The sequence below is a fragment of the Mytilus edulis genome, chromosome 14 (genome assembly GCF_963676685.1).
Source record: "Mytilus edulis chromosome 14, xbMytEdul2.2, whole genome shotgun sequence".
In the NCBI taxonomy this organism is placed as follows: Eukaryota; Metazoa; Mollusca; class Bivalvia; order Mytilida; family Mytilidae; genus Mytilus; species Mytilus edulis.
Genome location: NC_092357.1, coordinates 2229980 through 2250261, shown reverse-complemented (window position 1 = coordinate 2250261; position 20282 = coordinate 2229980). Strand labels below are relative to the sequence as shown.

The 20282-nt window shown below is 31.5% G+C and overlaps 2 protein-coding genes across 2 annotated transcripts in view; both read left to right on the top strand.

Annotated features, from left to right (window-relative positions):
- Positions 1-10505, top strand: part of LOC139503373 (uncharacterized) — a 56307-nt gene extending 45802 nt beyond the window's left edge. Inside the window, exon 15 of the mRNA XM_071293142.1 lies at positions 10369-10505. Within this exon, the coding sequence (XP_071149243.1) occupies positions 10369-10505 (137 nt within the window). The remainder of the gene's footprint in view (positions 1-10368) is intronic.
- A 727-nt stretch (positions 10506-11232) lies between these two features.
- LOC139503192 (uncharacterized) lies at positions 11233-18713 on the top strand. Its single transcript, XM_071292933.1, has 5 exons — positions 11233-12457; positions 13086-13116; positions 14197-14477; positions 14858-14885; positions 18123-18713. The coding sequence occupies exons 1-5, from the start codon at positions 11234-11236 to the stop codon at positions 18422-18424; spliced, it is 1866 nt and encodes a 621-aa protein (XP_071149034.1). The 5' UTR covers position 11233; the 3' UTR covers positions 18425-18713.
- Positions 18714-20282: the final 1569 nt, after the last annotated feature.

The following is a 20282-nucleotide window of genomic DNA, read 5'->3' as shown; positions in this document are numbered from 1 at the left end:
TGCAATTCGGACAAAATAGAGATAGTACACTTTAATTTTTTTTATAACTTTTTCAAATCAACTAGGATTTTCATCAAACTATGAAGCTATCTTAGATATATGTCAAGCTTATTGAATTCTATTTCATTTAGTTTTTTGTTGTATTGCTGTAAAATTAAAGAATTAAATTAATCAAGGTCAAAAAAGCTAGAATTTGCAGTTCGAACAAAATAAAGATAGTACACTTTAAGCTTTTTAATAACTTTTTCAATCAACTTGGATTTTATTAAAACTATATAGCTACCTTGGTGATCTTACTAAATCCCAGGTTGTTATGAAGTTTTAAAATATTTTTTTGTCAAATTTAATGACATGGCACTATACATGATTTAATTACATCAGTACACGTGAGTTTTACAGGTAAAAAGAAAGCCCTACTTTTCTTAAACTCGTGTATTACTTATCTAGTGAATTAAAAGCCCTGCGATTTAGATTTAACAGGATGTTGCAACTTTGAATAAATGTTATTTAGAATTTAAAACTCTCTGGTAGATGTAATCTTTTTAATAAGTTTGCTCCAAGCAGAAGGTATTGCTTTATAAATCACCACAAATCAGAAGAACTATTTTAATAATTTCTAATGTTTCATCCCTTTTTGATATATTGATAAAGTGTATACCAAAAGGAATAAAACATTAAAGGAATTATATAACTATTATAGATATACTTTTTCACAAATTATGAGAAAAGATATATTTCTAATATCGAAGATTTTTGTCCTAGGTTAATTAAATTCTTAAATTTGACAGAAATACACCAAACAAAATAACAACCTATGATTCAGTAAGATCAATATATTGCAAAGATATTTGTAGAGCTTGATGAAAATCTAAGTTGATTTAAAAAAGTTATGAAAAAAATTAAAGTGTACCATCTCTATTTTGTCAAAACAGCAAATCCTAGCTTTTTTTACCTAGATTAAATTAATTCTTAAATTTGACAGCAATACAACAAACTTTATAACAACCTGGGATTCAGTAAGATGAATGCATCACCAAGGTAGCTATATAGTTTCAATAAAATCCAAGTTGAATTTAAAAAGTTATAAAAAAAATTAAAGTGTACTATCTCTATTTTGTTCGAACTGCAAATTCTAGCTTTTTTGACCTAGATTAATTTAATTCTTGAATTTGACAGCAATACAACAAAAAACAAAATGACCTGGGATTTAGTAGGCTTGATATATATGTAAGATTGCTGCATAGTTTGATGCAAATCCAAGTTGATTTGGAAAAGTTATTAAAAAAATTAAAGTGTACTATCTCTATTTTGTTCGAATTGCAAATCCTAGCTTTTTTTACCAAGATTACTTTAATTCTTACATTTTACAGCAATACAACAAAAAACTAAATGAAATAGAATTCAATAAGCTTGACATATATCTAAGATAGCTGCATAGTTTGATGAAAATCCAAGTTGATTTGAAAAAGTTATAAAAAAAATTAAAGATGCCTATCTGATTTTTCATATAATAATTTTTTTTTACATATTGTAAAATTAAATTCTTTCATTTCACAGCAATAAATCAAACTACCTAATACGCTTGAATTTTGTAAGATCAATATTTAATTTAGTTAGATGGGCTGATTTACACCAGTCAAAACTAAATTTGAAGGTCAAGATTAGTCGAGACAGGTCGAGACTGGTTGAGACTGAGTCGAGACTAGTCGAGACTAGTCGAGACAGGTCGAGACAGGTCGAGCCTTGGTCAAGACCATTTCAGACTACACAAAGATCATCAAGTACTGAATCAGACTAATTAAGTAAAGTCGAGACCTAGTCGAGTACACTTAAGTACAGTTAAGTACAGTCGAGACAATGTCGAGACTAGTCGAGTAAAATGTGTGCTCGATTTTACTGGTCGAGCACACAAACTGGTCAATTCAGACTCTGAGGAGTTTGTAGTGTATAGAGCTTTGTCATTGTAAATTATTTGTGGATAGTGCTAAGTAGGGGTTGATTTTAAACATATTTTATTCATTAAGATATGAAAAGGATTGAGCAACAGATACGGCCTATAAAAGCTCTCTCCATAATAGATGTACAAGGTATAATTCAATTACAACAACTGTATTTAAAATAATGCAATATAGTGGCACATGCATGCTACTTGTGAGCACACACGAGAAAATATATGTTAACAGTGTTACTTACTAAATGCAAAGTATATTTAAAAGATAGGCAATTAATCATCAGTTATTTAGAGTACGTTGAAACATGCAAATATCCTTTATAAGTCATTAGAAATATATATATATATATATATATATGGCTTGAAAGAGACACTAAGCTTGCTTAGTGGAATAAATGAATTAATGTTGGAGTGTAGAAAAAAAGTAAAAAAATAAAACTAGATGAAACAAAAATTAAGTAAGTTTCAAACAAAACGTTGAGTGTAACTGATATATTTCTGAACAGATTTAAAAATAGCAATATTCATATCATATGAAAATAATCTGTTTCCAAAAAAGTAGTAATTCAATATGTATGTCAACATTATCAACAGTGGAGTAAATGGAATCAAGAAGGATCTGTCTTACATCATTATACTTAGGGCAAATAAAAAAAGAAATGTTGATTATCCTCAACAGGATGGTTACAGTTTGTGCAAAAAGTGTTCTCGGATGAGAACTGATTAAACAAATGAGATTTAATGTAGCTAGCATTATTTCTGAGTTGACAATGACTTCTATTAAGTTTCCGTATCCCATAGTTGAAAGGTCTAAATATATCATCAGTCTATAAAACTTATCCAGTCCACTTCTAAATATACCCAAACTTGGTGATTGTTGTAAACTCAAAGGAAGACTATGCCAAAGTCGTATAGTGGAAGGAATGAAACTATTAAAATAGGAGCTAGTTCTACCAAGAGGCGGGTGAAAAGTATTATTTTCATTCCTCAAAGTATAAGGGTTTTGTCCGGGAAGATATGGCTGGACTAACTCATATAAGTATGCAGGTGTTATCCCATTTAATATTTTGTAGAATAGTATAAGCTTATGTTTATTACATCTATTCTTCAGAGTTTCTAAACCTTATTCAATATAAAGTTTTTGTCTGGAGGAATTACGTCGTAATCCTGTAATAATTCTAGCAGCTTCTATCTGAATATTTTCAAGAAGCTCAGTCTCATGCTAGGAGCAATTGCCCCAAATAACATCACCATATTCTAATATAGGTCTAATAAAAGCATAATTAATACGTATAAGTGAACTCCTATCTAATAAGTGTTAACTTCACGAAGCACAGAAAGACGAGAGCATGTTTTTTTTATAAATAATATCAATATGCGCGTGCTATGAAGCTAATGACTGAAATGTTATCCCAAGATGACAGTGAATATTTATTTTCTCAACCTCTTCGCCATTTATCCCCAAAAATACAGGTGGATGCTCCCTTTTCCTTCTAGTAAATACAATATTTTTAGTTTTCTTAGAGTTAAATTGAACAGCCCATCATTTTGCCCAATTTTAGATAACATCCAAGTCATAAGTCAAAGAAGCAGCCGCTACAGCATGATTATCATCTACTATGACAAATAAAGAGGTGTCATCTGCAAAAAATCTAATATTATAGCAATGTCATTTACTATATCATTTATTTAAATAAGAAAAAGAAATGGTCCTTAAACTGATCCCTGGGGGTTACCTGCATGTTTACTTCTTAGAGTTGACGAAAAGCCTTCTGAAACTACCTTTTGTTGACGATCCGAAAGATAACTTTCTATCCAAGATAAGAGCTGATCATTTAAGCCAGATTGTTTAAGTTTAAATAAAAGTCCTTTATGCCAAACTTTATCGAAAGCTCTAGATACATCACAAAATACAAACCTTACATCCCTACCACTATCCATATAACTAATAATTTTATGATATATTTCGATTAACTGATTAACAGTAGAATCACCTGGTTGGAATCCAGATTTAAACTTTGAGACAAGGTTATTACTCCTCATATAATTATACAAATGTTTAAATAAAACTGTTTTCATAGTCTTACAAACAATACTAGTAACATATATTGGACGATAGCTTAGAGCTGAATGTGGACTACCTTTCCCTTTAAAAATAGGATTAACATGTGCAATTTCCCATAACAGTGGAACCTGTTTAACTGATAGAGACATATTTAATAACTTAGTTAATGGTTTAGAAATAAAGCTAGCAACCTCTTTTAAAATTCTAGGACTGATACCATTAGGTTCAGCTGGTTTATTAACATTCAAAATTTTTTACTGGTCTAAAATTTCTTTCTCAGTGATGACAAATTTGTTTAAATGACATTGAGGAGACTCGTTATTATCAGGAATTTATGGTTCTATATCAATATTAGCTATATCAGCAAAATGATCTCTGTATTAAAATGTGGCCATCATGTTCCAAAAAAGGGGGGGATCTCTGTTTTTAGTCAAATTTGATACAGACTTGGCAATGCGCCACCATTTACCAGGAGGAATATTTTTTCCAATAAGTTATGATGTCAGTTTGCACTTATATTCATATTTTGCCTTTCTAAATAAACTGATAATTTCATTACGAATTTCTCTAATTTTTTTCCAGTGGATTATTTGAAGTTTTCGCTTTGTGGTGAATTCTATTACGATGTCCTATCTTGTTTCTTATGAAGTTGTTCATAAATGGTTTATCATTTGGTCTAACTGTAATAGTTTTAGTAGGTATATATCTATTGACAGTACTTTCGACTGTTTTGACAAAGTTCATATAAACATTATCTATATTATTTGTTTAAAAATAACATCATCCCAGTCAGTATCATTCAACTGGTTTTTAAGACCGTCATAATCTGCACGCTTAAAATCTCGAATTTGTCTTTTAAACGAATGTTGTTTAAAAGTTTTAAATGAAATTTCGACTGAAACAGGAGAATGAGAACTGCATATCGGTGTAAGTACAGTTACTGATTTAATTAAGTTTTTGCGATTTGTCACACATAAATCAATACAAGTTCCAGTTTGGGTTGTAAAATTGGTACACTCCCAAACAACATTTTCCAAGTTTAACCGGTTAAGTAACTTTTTAAAAGAGTTACTTGAGTTTGACATCATATCACACTTGAAATCACCACAAAGGAAAATTGGCAAATTACAATCAAGTGCTTTGTCTACTGACTCACTAAATAAGTCCCATATATTGGAATTTGAGTTTGGAGGACGGTATAGAACACCAACTAAAAATTTTTCATTACTACAATTCCTCACTTCAACCCAAAGTAATTCAAGATTGCTTACAGATATGTCATATGTTTATGAAACCCATTTAATTTAATTTGGTCATCAGTAATTGACCTGTCAAGATGAGATTCTGATATACAAATAATGTCATACTCGTGTATTTCATTGTTAATGAGATCTAACTTAGGAAGTAAACTACACACATTGATCTGTACTATTTTCAAATTTTTTTTGTTACTCTGATCTGGACCTGGATTTTACTCAATTCCAGCAACCAGTAATAAAAGCTGTATTATACTACTGAGGATAAATAAACTCATCATAGATTCCATGACTAAATTTTATATATACGCCAGAAGCGCGTTTCGTCTACAAAAGACTCATCAGTGACGCTCGAATCCAAAAAAGTTGAAAAAAGCCAAATAAAGTACGAAGTTGAAGAGCATTGAGATCCAAAATTCCTAAAAGTGTTGCCAAATACAGTTAGGTTAATCTATGCCTGAAGTAGAAAAGCCTTAGTATTTAAAAAAATTCAATATTTTGTAAACAGTTAATTTATAAATATAACAATTTCAATGATAATTCATGTCAGCACAAAAAGTGCTGACTACTGGGCTTGTGATACCGTCGGGGAAATAAATCTCCACCAGCAGTGGCATCGACCCAGTGGTTGTAAATAAACTCATCATAGATTCCAGGACTAAATTTTATATATACGTAAGACGCGCGTTTCGTCTACAAAAGACTAATCAGTGACGCTCGAATCCAAAAAGTCGAAAAAAAAGCAAATTAAAGTACGAAGTTGAAGAGCATTGAGATAAAAAATTCCTAAAAGTGTTGGCAAATACAGCTAAGGTAATCTATGCCTGAGGTAGAAAAACCTTAGTATTTCTAACAATTCAATATTTTGTAAACAGTTAATTTATAAATATAACAAGTTCAATGATAATTCATGTCAGCACAAAAAGTGCTGACTACTGGGCTTGTGATACCCTCGGGGAAATAAATCTCCACCAGCAGTGGCATCGACCCAGTGGTTGTAAATAAACTCATCATAGATTCCAGGACTAAATTTTATATATACGTAAGACGCGCGTTTCGTCTACAGAAGACTAATCAGTGACGCTCGAATCCAAAAAAGTCGAAAAAAAAGCAAATTAAAGTACGAAGTTGAAGAGCATTGAGATCAAAAATTCCTAAAAGTGTTGCCAAATACAGCTAAGGTAATCTATGCCTGAGGTAGAAAAGCCTTAGTATTTCTAAAAATTCAATATTTTGTAAACAGTTAATTTATTAATATAACAATTTCAATGATAATTCATGTCAGCACAAAAAGTGCTGACTACTGGGCTTGTGATACCCTCGGGGAAATAAATCTCCACCTGCAGTGGCATCGACCCAGTGGTTGTAAATAAACACATCATAGATTCCAGGACTAAATTTTTATATATACGCCAGACGCGCGTTTCGACTACAAAAGACTCATCAGTGACGCTCGAATCCAAAAAAAGTTGAAAAAGCCAAAAAAAGTACGAAGTTGAAGAGCATTGAGATCCAAAATTCCTAAAAGTGCCAAATACAGCTAAGGTAATCTATGACTGAGGTAGAAAAGCCTTAGGATAAAAACATTTTTTATGATTATAGGGATAATTATGTTATGAATAATAATATATTTTACAAATTTACAGATTAATGTTAAAAACATTGATCAGTCAAAACTATCAAAACTTATAATGAATATATAGTGAAACATAAGCACATGATGTACACTTTTGACAGATCTTTGAAACCGAAAGCTGACGTATACATTAATTAACAGGACACTCAAACATAGACGAGATAAAGTACAAAACAAAACATACATGCACATAACATATCTACAAAAGGGAAACATTAATAAATAACAGATGTTGATGATATCAGATTACATTTATCTTGTGATACTGTAATACTATTGAAAAAATGAGCAACGTCTGTGTTCATGCAATAATCTGTGTTTTTGAATTACAAAGATGTATGGCAGTAATTATAATGTGAAATGTAGAAAACAAAACAAAAGCAAATTAAATAAGCAAAAGTAGGATAACACTTGGTCTGAATGTCAGACAAAAATTGAATAAAGCGCAGTAAAATTGACTAGACTAATCTATAGAATATGCTTGACAGAAGTTTATTAGCTTGACTTAATTTTCAATTTACGAGTGCAGACAGAAGTGAGAAACACAATTTGTCAAATGATTAAGATTATCTATGTTTTAGATTATGGTAATACTGTATATTGAGGGATATTGATGTATGTGACACCCTTCATTATTGCAACCATTATCCAGTTACTTGAGTGTAAATATCATGTGTAAAAACGAGTTAACTGTGGAAGTAAATAATTAAATTTGTATGTTTACAGCTAACCGAAAATATGAGTATTTTTAAAATTAAACCAAATACGTAGGAAACGTATATTTTCCGGAAAATAGTTACAAAATAAAAATAGTTGATTGGTATGAGAGACAAAGAGACAAATATCATCCAAAGGTTCAAGTTGGTGTTGTAGACAACAAAATAATTATAGATGAACAGGAATTATATAAAAAATACATATGGTACTTGACAATATCAAACAAACATGAAAAGCAGGTTCAAGTGATTTTATACAAACATTTTATTTTTTCAGTTTTTTGTTTATGTTGTCAGATATTTCAAACCGATGTCTAGTTCCTTCCTCGTCTGATCCATATACATGACCATTAAAATACCATGAACTGATAATATTGTTATGTTGGTACAATCTATTTAGGAGACCCTGATTGAGTTTTGTTATATCATCACCAATTCTAACTTTAAGTGCTTCGTTTATAGCCTTCTTTTTACGCAGAAGTGAAATTTTGGTATCCATTCTTAGAATTTTATAAGAACTGGTCTTGGACTTCCTTCTATCCCTGGTATTCTATGCATTGCAACCAATTTTGACGGGTTGACGTCTAATTTGACTTGGTTCCTTAGTTCAATAAGAAGAGAATGTGGTAGGTCTTCATTTCGATTTTCTGGTAAGTGGTTTATTTTCACATTTTTCTTACGTGAGTATTGTTCATTCCAGTTACTAAGCCGAACACTTTCAGTGGCTTTCTTGTTGTTTTCATCAACGACTTCCCTCATTTTTCTAAGATCAGAATGCAGGCTAGTCTTTTTTTCGAGGAGATTTCCATTTTCAAACTCAATAGTGTTTAATTTGTCATGTAGGTGAGATATTTTCGAATCATAATTGGTGTTTAATTTCTCGACTTCTGACTTGACTTGACAAAATCTTTTCTTTAATTTGTTTTTTCAAGTTTTCGGATAATGATTTAAATATCTCGATGACTATCTCTGTAAGGTCAGATTTTTTATGCACATTTTTCAGGGTTCAAGTTCGTTTTCAATACAAATACTATGGTCCGAAGAACTAGAGAGACAAGAGTGGAGACGTTTTGCTGGATTAAGATATTTTGTTTATCTCCAGTTTTCTCTGTAAATGCTGATTCCTCAGCATTATTTGTGTTTTTGCCTGACAGTTTATCGACTTTAGCGGTAGAAATAAAGCTGGTTATTTGTTGTTGTATTTGAGACATATTTTATGTGACGATTTAAACTATTTCTGCGATCATGAAAGTTCACTTTATGTGTAATCTATATGTAAACATTGGCTAATTACTACTCAACCGGTCGTCAATTTTAAAACTCGTTATCTAATTATATGGTCGAACTGATTGTCCCATATAATTGCCCGTGTTCAGAAAAAACAATAGACGCTGTCATTTTTATCGTAGACCCATTCCCATGTTCTCGAAAATGAGATCTGAGGTTCTTGCAAGAAGCGGGAATTGCTTAGCAGTAGAGTTTAATGGGGTCCGTGTTGATCAAGGATCGTTGGTTATATATTTATATTTTGTTTCGACATTGTTTCGCTGTTTCTTTTTTCCTTGAAAAATCTTTGCCGGTTTTATAATTTTTTTTAATTTTTTTCGTACTAACGATTCTTTTTAAAATTTCGTCTATGACCAGCATAAGGAAGGTATTTTTTTTTATCTAATTAGATAAGTAAAACCCCGTCGCATGTTTTGTGTGCCTGAACCAAGTTCTAAAAATGTTGATACTGTGTACAGCCTTCACACGGTGGAAATTATGCTTCGTCTTCATTTTTGATTCGTTTTTTGTCGATCAGAAAGAAAAACAATATCTGTTGGTTTTTTTTCATCGTACAGAAAAATCCTTGCCATTTTACTCTTTTGGAAAGTTATATCATTGTCAATCAAATAAATTTTAAGCATTACATCTCTTAGTGATGTAAAGTATTATTTTCAATTTTTACTTTGAGACGACCCCTCACATCTTACCTGTCGTAGACGTGCTCAACTTTAGGTGTAGACAATTGTTGAAAAGGTCTACTATGCTGTCAAATCCTTTTAATTTGATCCATTATACAATAATCAACATTGGCGTTGTATGTTGATAGAAGATAAGTATAAGTAGTGTATATTTTCATGACTGTATGAGTATTTGGACCGTACGCGTACGATCTGAACCGTATGCGTACTTTTTCAAAATACTCATACGGTCGGAACCTCCGCGTACGGTCTGAATAATATTGAGAAGTTGGTCAAGTTTATTAGATACAAATGCATATTACAGATCAACATAACTCAACTCTCAAATTAATATAAAAAAGTTCAATTGTATATTTTCTAAATATTTTAAAAAACACGCTGATCAACCCTGTTAATCTCTTGTATTTAGCATGTCGATCAGTCACACATTAATTGAATTATGATCACTAAAATTGAAGATATCTGGAGTAAATATACTATGAGAGGACAGTTGTTTAAGAAATTAGCAACATGACTTTACAACAAAAATGCAAATGCAAAGGAATATGCATGCACTGCAAACATGTACATTTTTAAATGTAAAAAATATAACGTTACTTGTTGTAGCAAGTGTCACCTGTCGTACTGGACCATACGGGTATATTCATACGGTCCGATCGTACGCGTATGGTCGGACCATACGAATATACGTATACGGACCGGACCGTACGCGTGAGGTCCAAATACTTATATGGTCTGGAAAATATAGACACAAACTTAATTCTGTTTATTTTGAAGATTATCTGCTATTTTGGATCAATACAATTGTAACATACTGTAAAGGGAGTGTTGAAGGTTTTCCTAGAATTATCATTGTTCTGACCCACAAGGATAAGTTACATCCTGTAAGTATATTAAATGATATAATGTTTTGATTGTGTTCGATATGTCAATGCATAAGTGTGTATAGGTTACGCTCAAATCAACACCATTGAAAAACAAAACAATACATAAGTCAATAAATTTGGTGTAAAAGTGTAATTAAAGAGCCATCGTTACTATGAATTATATACCCACTGCCCGTAGATTATCAGTATTCCAAGTTCTTTTTGCTTTTAAACTATATAGATAAAGAAAGATGGGGTATGAGTGCCAATGACACAACTCTCCATCCAAGTAACGATTAATAAAGGTAAATATTAGTATAGGTCCCCAACACGGAACCTTGGCTCACACCGCACAGCAAGTTATAAAGGGCTTTATTATATATACTTTGCCTCTTGTAAGATATGCGTTTGTATAAGTTTCCTATACAATTTGTCTCGGATTAAGAACATTACAGCTCCGGTAATAGAAAACATTTTCCTGAGTTGTTTGTAATAGATTGATATTAGCATTATACCACTGAATCGTAATATGTTTGTTCGTTTTCGTTCTTATTTACTCCTTTTTATCTAATCAATTATATTTGATATTCTCGGTTTGCTTTAACCAATAGTGTGTCAATTGGAATAATGTGAATGTTACATGGTATGATATATTATAAAATATTCCCCATTTACACATCAAGTAATTTGTAGTTGATATATACGATATACATATACTTTTGTGAAGAAAACATATTCGTTTTGATATATTTAAGAAGGAAATTAAACAGAGACGAATGGAGATATTCGCAGAAATCAAACACATGTTTTTACAAACACCATTTATGCAGCACTTGGTTATTAAAGATAAGATATTTGTAAACGCTAAAGACAAATGTGATCCAGAGTTGGCAAAAATAAAGAATATCATAATCAGGGAATCGAAGATGCAGCCAACATGGGGTGAACCTCTTCCAAAATGCTTTATTCCTTTAGAACTAGAATTTGCATCGCTAATCAAACGCAATATTCCACTGATTACAATGGAGCATTTGCAGAAAATCAACTTACTACAACCTATAAGATCCTTGACAGAATCTGAGTTAAAAGTATTCCTGAAATTTCAACACGCCATAGGCAAGGTGTTATACTTTGATGAGTACAGATTAAACCGTCATGTTATTTTGTCTCCAACCCATTTAATTGATGCTTTTAAGTCTATTGTTACTGATAGAAGTTTCTGTCAAGGAGACAAAGAAAGAGAAGAGTTATGGGATGTAATGGGCAAGAAAGGGGTGGTCTCAAAACAAGTTATCCAACAAATTTGGAAGAAAAAGAAATATCGGACATTTTACAATGATAAAGATTATTTACTGAATGTCATGACCCATCTCGATATATTGGTCGAACCAAGGAAATACGATTCAGACCACAACCGTATACCTGCTGACTTTTATTATATCGCAAGTATGGTACGAGCGAAAGATGATACTGGGTACCTTAAGTCAGCTGGCATCGCTAACAGAAGTATTGCCATAGCTTTTCAGTCTTCTTCATTGATGATACCTCCTGCATTATCATTTAGATTTATAAGTTACTGTCTATATGTATGGGCGGTGAAAACTTACGGAGAGTCCAAGAATGACATGCTGTTCCACAAGTCAGGGGTGTTCACTCTAGATCCTTCTTTGGATATGTCCATTACTTGCGAAGATGACATGATTATTGCCCGTCTTGTTCATGCTAGAACAAACACACTGATCTCGAGGGATATGGCTTACAGCATTATTGCGTGTTTAACATCTGCATTAGAAAAAATAAGTCAGTTGTATATCAGAACAAGCAGCGACTCCAGTCACACCAGTGACGCAGCCTTTGTTACAAGAATTTGCTGTAACTCACCAGATAATCCATGTATCATCGACGTCAGCCAACTAAAAAACATAAGCAACATATGGATATGTCCTTCACATGGGATTGAACATAACATAAATATAATCACATCATGGTTTCAAGGAAAGGTATATAAAGAATAAGTTTGTGTCAAATTATAAACAAAATATAACAAAGGGATACCCAAACTCATGAGTCAAAAATAATACTAACAATGCAATGGTCATATAGTCAAACGACGAAAAGCCAACTAACAGTTCATGTACAAATGTTTGCTTATGACAGATGCAAAGAAATACAACAGGTTAAGACGTATTAACTTCCACCCTAACTTGAATATGTAGTGCAGCATATGCGCTAAAGACATCCAATAAGCTTTGGATTTGACAGCTAAGTGAAAAAAAATTACTACTGGACAACAAATGTGTGATAGATCATCGTTTGGAAATTAGTTAAAGACAAAACATGTTAATTTTTAGGAGATACAGCACCTTTGATTTTTAGAGTAAAACGAAAAATCACCAAAATACTGAGCTCCGACGAAAATTTAAAACGGAAAGTTCCTAATTAAATTGCAAAATGGCAAAATCAACAACTTACACACATCAAACGAATGGATAACACACGTCATATTGCTGACTTGGTTTAGGTATTTTCTTATGAAGAGAATAATCTACCATCTTTTTGTTTGTATAGCCTTTTCATGTCAATTCTATTGTATTATGAATGCAACGTGTATCCGCATGTTTTTTTCAGGGAGACGACAAATGTGAACCAGAGTGTCCAGGTACTGTTTTTTCAGTTTCTTTTGTAAGAAGCAGACATAATTACCACTTGTATTTGTAAGAAGCAAACATAGTCATCACTTGTATTTTTTGTGATTTTACTTTTTTTCCTGTGTATAATCTCATCCATGACGATGTTACTGTTTCACTTGAAATTATGTCCAAGGACTACCATGTAGGCTTTAATTATAGTATTGTAATGAGTATACACAAACCAGAACAAACAACACATGAAAACAGATTAAGAAACTGTGTCATTCATAGACAAATGCTTGAATGGATATCAATCAATTTATAATATCAAAGTATCGTCTGAAGAACCGATTGATTACCACGAGGGTATCGCCAGTCTAGTAGTCAACACTACGGTGTTGACACGAGTATCAAATATATGGTATACTTATTTATAAATTTATAAAATAACTGTTTTTAAAAGTATGAATTATTTGAAATACTTAGGATTGTCTTATCCCAGCCATATAGTACTTTAGTCGTATCCTGCATATCATTTTGGAATTTTGGATCTTCAATGCTTTTCAACTTTATACTTGCTTGGCTTTCACACTATTTTAATCTGAACGTCTGTGCTGACAAGACTGATCATTGATATATTTGAAATACTAACGCTTGTCTACCTCAGGAATAAAGTACCTTAGCTGTATTTGGCAAAACTTTTAGGAATTTTTGGTCCTCAATTCTCTTCATCTTCGTACTGTATTTGGCTTTTTAACCTTTTTTGATTTGAGCATCACTGATGAGTCTTTTGTAGACGAACAGCGCGTCTGGCGTAAATACAAAATATATTCCTTGTATTTAAGATGAGTGTATTCACTGATGTGTCTAATGTCGACGGAACGCGCATCTGGCGTATCTCAACATTCTTTGAAGTTCCAATTTTATTTTTTTTAACTTTTTTTTGGAAAAACATTCTCAGCCAAGGATAAAAAGAAACGTTAACAATTCGTAGTTGTATAACACAGTGTCATACATTTATCAATTGGCAAATCCAGAAATGTGTTTTCAACTATCAAAGATATTACAAATCCAAAACTTGTGTAGTGACATTATGATATATGTTACAGTTACAACTGAAGCGTTTTTGAAAGAGATTCCATCAGATCTACATTTACGTCGATTATCTCTGCTGTACAACAGAGATGAGATAAGACAACTGGCTACGCACCTGGGACTGACTTACGCTGAATGGGAAAATGTTTGTGACCAAGAAAGTCAAAGTGACGAACCGGAGAAACTGAAATTTGAAATTCTCAGAAATTGTCGGAACAAATTTTCGTTGACATTTAAAAGCATTAAGAATGCCACGGAGAATGCAAATATACAAAATCCTCATACCATCTGCAAGGTACTAATATGATAATACATAAGTTAATTTGATATACGCATCGTGTTGTATCGAAAAAAACAATATATAATATAAAACAGCGTTCTTAAATATTTCTTTTCATTAACTTAAACGAATATTTGACGTATTTTAGCTTTCAATAACTTACATAACTAACAGGATAAAGATATTTAACATTTTAAATGTTCTCACACTTTGTCGAATATTTGATGTAATTGGAATAATTATAGAAAAAAGCATTCTCGGAAAATAGATACAAAAAACACATTTCCATCACGAATCCTCTTAAAACATTATGATAATGCAGTGTAAAATGTGAAATATTCAGGTCTACGTACAGTCTGTCTTGTTTTACTGATAATTCTTTTGATTGTTTACAGGTTGTCTCAGGAGCAAATATTGATTTAGGTACGTAGAAGTTTAATTTAAATGTCCGACATACACGATATGTGTTATCATCATTTACGACTTAACAAACAAGACAGTAAACATGCCTTTATTAGCCATGTTCTTTGTAATAATTCTAAATAAAGAACGGTTTATAATAGACTCGGGACAAGGCGGTGCAGATGTATAAATATTCCTTTTAAAGAAGTGTAACAAATAAGTGTAAGAAATTGAAATATCATCAGGTTTGAACTAGGATTGTACAACTGGTGTCACATGCTTAGTATGACATGTTTACCTTTTCTAAGCAACTGAGATTAACAAGTTTTGTGGCGTTGTTCGTATTGTTAGTCTATGGTGTTCAAGGCTTGTTTTTTGTAAAATTGTTGTCTTTTGGTCGTTTTTATATTTGTAACAACAATGTCATTTTGATTTTCACTTATGACTTAAAAACACTGAATATACCTGTTAGATAAAACACAAGCATATAACCAACAGGTTTGTTCCATAGTAATATTTCATATGAAGTTGTGTGTTTCTTCATCGTTTTATTAAAGTGTTTTGGAAGTTGTTTGTTTCTTCATCACTTTATTTAAGTGTTTTGGAAGTTGTTTGTTTCTTCATCACTTTTTTTAAGTGTTTTTGAAGTTGTTTGTTTCTTCATCATTTTTTTTTTGTGTTTTGGAAGTTGTTTGTTTCTTCATCACTTTATTTAAGTGTTTTTGAAGTTGTTTGTTTCTTCATCACTTTATTTAAGTGTTTTGGAAGTTGTTTATTTTGCCAAGATTGGCCCCACTAATTGGGAATAGTTCTCTTCACTTCTTGATTGAACTTGATATGGAGTTTGAGACGTGGGAACAGATTTGTCACATTCAAGCAGTCAGAGATTTGGTAAGACTGAACAAGAATATTTTAGAAGAATGGAGAAATCAGTTTTGCCGGTCGCACAATCTGAAACCAAATACATAAGTTAATTTGATATACGCATCGTGTTGTATCGAAAAAAACAATATATAATATAAAACAGCGTTCTTAAATATTTCTTTTCATTAACTTAAACATACATTGACGTGTATTAGCTTTCAATAACTTACATAACTAACAGGATAAAGATTTTTAACATTTTTAAACTGTTCTCACACTTTGTCGAATATTTGATGTAATAATTATAGAAAAAAGCATTCTCGGAAAATAGAAATTCATCACGAAACCTCTTAAGACATTATAATAATGCAGTGTAAAATCTGAAATATTCACGTCTACGTACAGTCTGTCTTGTTTTACTGATAATTCTTTTGATTGTTAACAGGTTGTCTCAGGAGCAAATATTGATTTAGCTTAATTTAAATGTCCGACATACACGATATGTGTTATCATCATTTACGACTTAACAAACAAGACAGTACACATGCCTTTATTAACCATGTTCTTTGTAATACTTCTAAATTAAGAACGGTTAATAATAAACTTGGGACAAGGCGGGTGCAGATGTATAAATATTCCTTTTAAAGAAGTGTAACAAATAAGTGTAAGAAATTGAAATATCATCAGGTTTGAACTAGGATTGTACGACTGGTGTCACAAGCTTAGCATGACATGTTAACCTTTTCTGAGCAACTGAGATTAAGACGTTTTGTGGCGTTGTTCGCATTGTTAAGTCTATGTTTTTCTATGCTTGTTTTTTGTTAAATTGTTGTCTTTTGGCCGTTTTTATATTTGTAACAACAATGTCAGTTTGATTTTCACTTATGACTTAACGAAAACACTGAATATACCAACTGTTAACTAAAACACTAGCATATGACCAATATGTCTGTTCGATAGTAATATTTCATATGAAGTTGTTTGTTTCTTCATCACTTTATTTAAGTGTTTTTGAAGTTGTTTGTTTCTTCATCACTTTATTTAAGTGTTTTGAAAGTTGTTTGTTTCTTCATCACTCTATTTAAGTGTTTTTGAAGTTGTTTGTTTCTTCATCACTTTATTTAAGTTTTTTGGAAGTTGTTTGTTTCTTTATCACTTTATTCAAGTGTTTTGGATGTTTTTTGTTTCTTCATCGTTTTATTTAAGTGTTTTGGAAGTTGTTTGTTTCTTCATTGCTTTATTTCAGTGTTTTTGAAGTTGTTTGTTTCTTTATCACTTTATTAAAGTGTTTTTGAAGTTGTTTGTTTCTTCATCACTTTATTTAAGTGTTTTGGAAGTTGTTTGTTTCTTCATCGCTTTATTTCAGTGTTTTTGAAGTTGTTTGTTTCTTCATCACTTTATTTAAGTGTTTTGGAAGTTGTTTGTTTCTTCATCACTTTATTCAAGTGTTTTGGAAGTTGTTTGTTTCTTCATCGTTTTATTTAAGTGTTTTGGAAGTTGTTTGTTTCTTCATCGCTTTATTCAAGTGTTTTGGAAGTTGTTTGTTTCTTCATCGTTTTATTTAAGTGTTTTGGAAGTTGTTTGTTTCTTCATCGCTTTATTTCTGTGTGTTGGAAGTTGTTTGTTTCTTCATCACTTTATTAAAGTGTTTGGAAGTTGTTTGTTTCTTCATCGCTTTATTTAAGTGTTTTGGAAGTTGTTTGTTTCGTCATCACTTTATTGAAGTGTTTTGGAAGTTGTTTGTTTCTTCATCACTTTATTGGAGTGTTTTGGAAGTTGTTTACTTCTTCATCGCTTTATTTAAGTGCTTTGGAAATTGTTTGTTTTTTCATCACTTTATTTAAGTGTTTTGGAAGTTGTTTGTTTCTTCGTCGCTTTATTTAAGTGTTTTGGAAGTTGTTTGTTTCTTCATCACTTTATTAAAGTGTTTGGGAAGTTGTTTGTTTCTTCATCGTTTTATTTAAGTGTTTTGGAAGTTGTTTGTTTCTTCATCACTTTATTTAAGTGTTTTGCCAAAAAGGGGAAGTCCATACAAACTGACATAATGATAAGTTTTCAACAAAAGGACGAAGAGTAGAAAGCGTAAAAATAATAATATTCTTACATCATTAGGAAATGATTGTCATCAAATCAAATGTGTGTAAAAGAAGTCATGTCTTCGTGAATATAAGCTCACAGTGACCGATACAATATTTTCGGCAAGTACAGGGAAATACGAATGTCGACAGATTTAAATCGTTAAAACAAAATAAAATGTACAATGTCTTCCGCAATCTACTATTTTTGAATTCAATCTTAATTTCAAAATAACAGTTTCGAAGTCAACGCAAAACAAAATAGAAGTGATACTTTAATTGGTGTATTACATGTCAGTTTTTGTCGTTTGTCTTTTAGATGACAAATGGGATATAGTACCAACGGAAGAACACATCGATAGATTGGCCCCATTAATTGGAAAAAGCTCTCTTCACTTCTTGATCGAACTTGAAATGGAGTTTGAGACGTGGGAACAGATTTGTTACAGACAAGCAGACAGAGATTTGGTAAGACTGAACAAGAATATTTTAGAAGAATGGAGAAATAAGTTTTGCCGGTTGCACAATCTGAAACCAACATTGCGTAAAATCGGACAGGCATTTAGTAACATTGGTAAACATGTCAAAATGGTAGAAAACACGTTATCAGATTTGTTTTGATTACCTTTCATTTAAACAACAATTTCATGTGACGTATAACTGCAGAATGCTACAAAAATAATAAATTATTAAGAAGAGAAGGAACCTACAGTACTTCATTGTAAGCTGAAAGCTTGACATTTAAATTTTAAAATGCTTTTATGTTTAACTTTTGCCATCATAAACTAAGTAATCAGTGCATTCTCTGTAAAACGTTGTTTTGAAATTGTTTCATGACATGTGTACCATATGCATGTGTAACATGTGTACCATATGCATGTGTAACATGTGTACCATATGCATGTGTAACAATTGTCTTCTCTCACAATTCAAGCACTTTTTTGTTTCAACCCTGAACATTTCGCTATTGAACACCATTTTTTTTATATTATGTTATTCTGCTTATATCTATTTTCCCTAAAGACTAATAATCATATAGATACCATTTTTATGTAAGAAACAACTGTCAGATTTTTATGTATTGTTCTTTATCAAAAGTATGACATACGGAAAACGAACTCATCTCTTCAACGTCACGTCATTTATCATGTTTATCACTGTTGTTGTCTATTCATTTGGTATGTTTGAGGTTTTTGGTTTTGACATTTGATCATTTGATTAGGGACTTTCCGTTTTAATAATTCTCAGAGCTCGGTGTTTTTATTATCTAACTTTCTACACTAAAAATGATTATACTAGTTCTAATAAAGCATTATCATCAAAATTTTGGTTGGGGCTGTTATCATCTTGTAAAAAACATCTTAAAACATATCCGAACTTTTACTTTAATTCAAAGTCAAACATAATGAACCAGTATTTTTGTTTTGTTTTGTTTCTACTAAATATCAAATATGTTTTGTTTTAGGTTTTTGAATTTGATTTTTGAACTTTTGTTTGCAATTAATTATTTTTTTTGTGTTTTGACTATGTATAAACATGATACAATGAGGTTAATTATGACTAAAAATGTCATAAAGTGTTTGTGTATTGACTATTATAATGCACGTGCCTTTGTGAATACTTTATATCAACAAGTGCGTATTCAACTATATATATGAGCAAGTGCATTTGAGATGACTATACATTAACAAGTGCGTATGTAACAAAACAATATCAGGAATTGCAGTTGTAATGATTATATATGAACAAGCGCGTTTGTGATGACTTTGTATAAAAATGAAAGTGTTCTTGTATTGACTATACGTATACAAGTGCGTTTGCGGTGACTGTATATGATCAAGAACAGTTGAAATGACTATATATGAACATGCGCATTTGTAACGACTGTCTATAAAAACTGAAGAGCTCTTGTATTGAATATATGTAAACGAGTGCGTTTGTAATGACTATATATGAACAATTGCGTTTGAAATGACTATATATGAACAATTGCGTTTTATTGCTTTGTGTATAAACTATTATTCGTGTTCTGACTATATATGATAAAGTGCACTTTTCGATAAATCAATAGCATAATAATTGATGTTTCTTCTTTTTATCGAAATAAGTGAATGTGACACAAGTTAAAGATAGTCGCACAAGCATACAAAAAAAACTTATAAACATTTTAGATCATAATTGGTGCATTTTATGATGTAATGTCTTTAAATGTTGTGCATTTGTTCTGTCATCATAGTATACCCCCATTATCATCACACAGACATATGATTTTCTCAAAAGAATTTCAATACCGATGAAGGGAATACATCGTATTAACTGCATTGGTTAGGCTTGTAAACAAATCCGTCTTCACATGTAATGCCGACGCAATTCATTAAGTGTTGGCAATTTTAAAGACATCATTGCCTCTACATAAAATCGTTGTTGTCAATACAACACAATTCATGGGCTCAACACAACAGTGGAAACGGGAAAACTG

Bases quoted from the DNA above. Each gene is read 5' to 3' on its own strand.
- LOC139503192 (XM_071292933.1), top strand. From the start codon at position 11,234: ATGGAGATATTCGCAGAAATCAAACACATGTTTTTACAAACACCATTT. The intron at 13,117-14,196 runs GTACTGTTTTTT...TATATGTTACAG, and splicing joins ATGTGAACCAGAGTGTCCAG to TTACAACTGAAGCGTTTTTG. The intron at 14,886-18,122 runs GTACGTAGAAGT...TTTGTCTTTTAG, and splicing joins AGGAGCAAATATTGATTTAG to ATGACAAATGGGATATAGTA.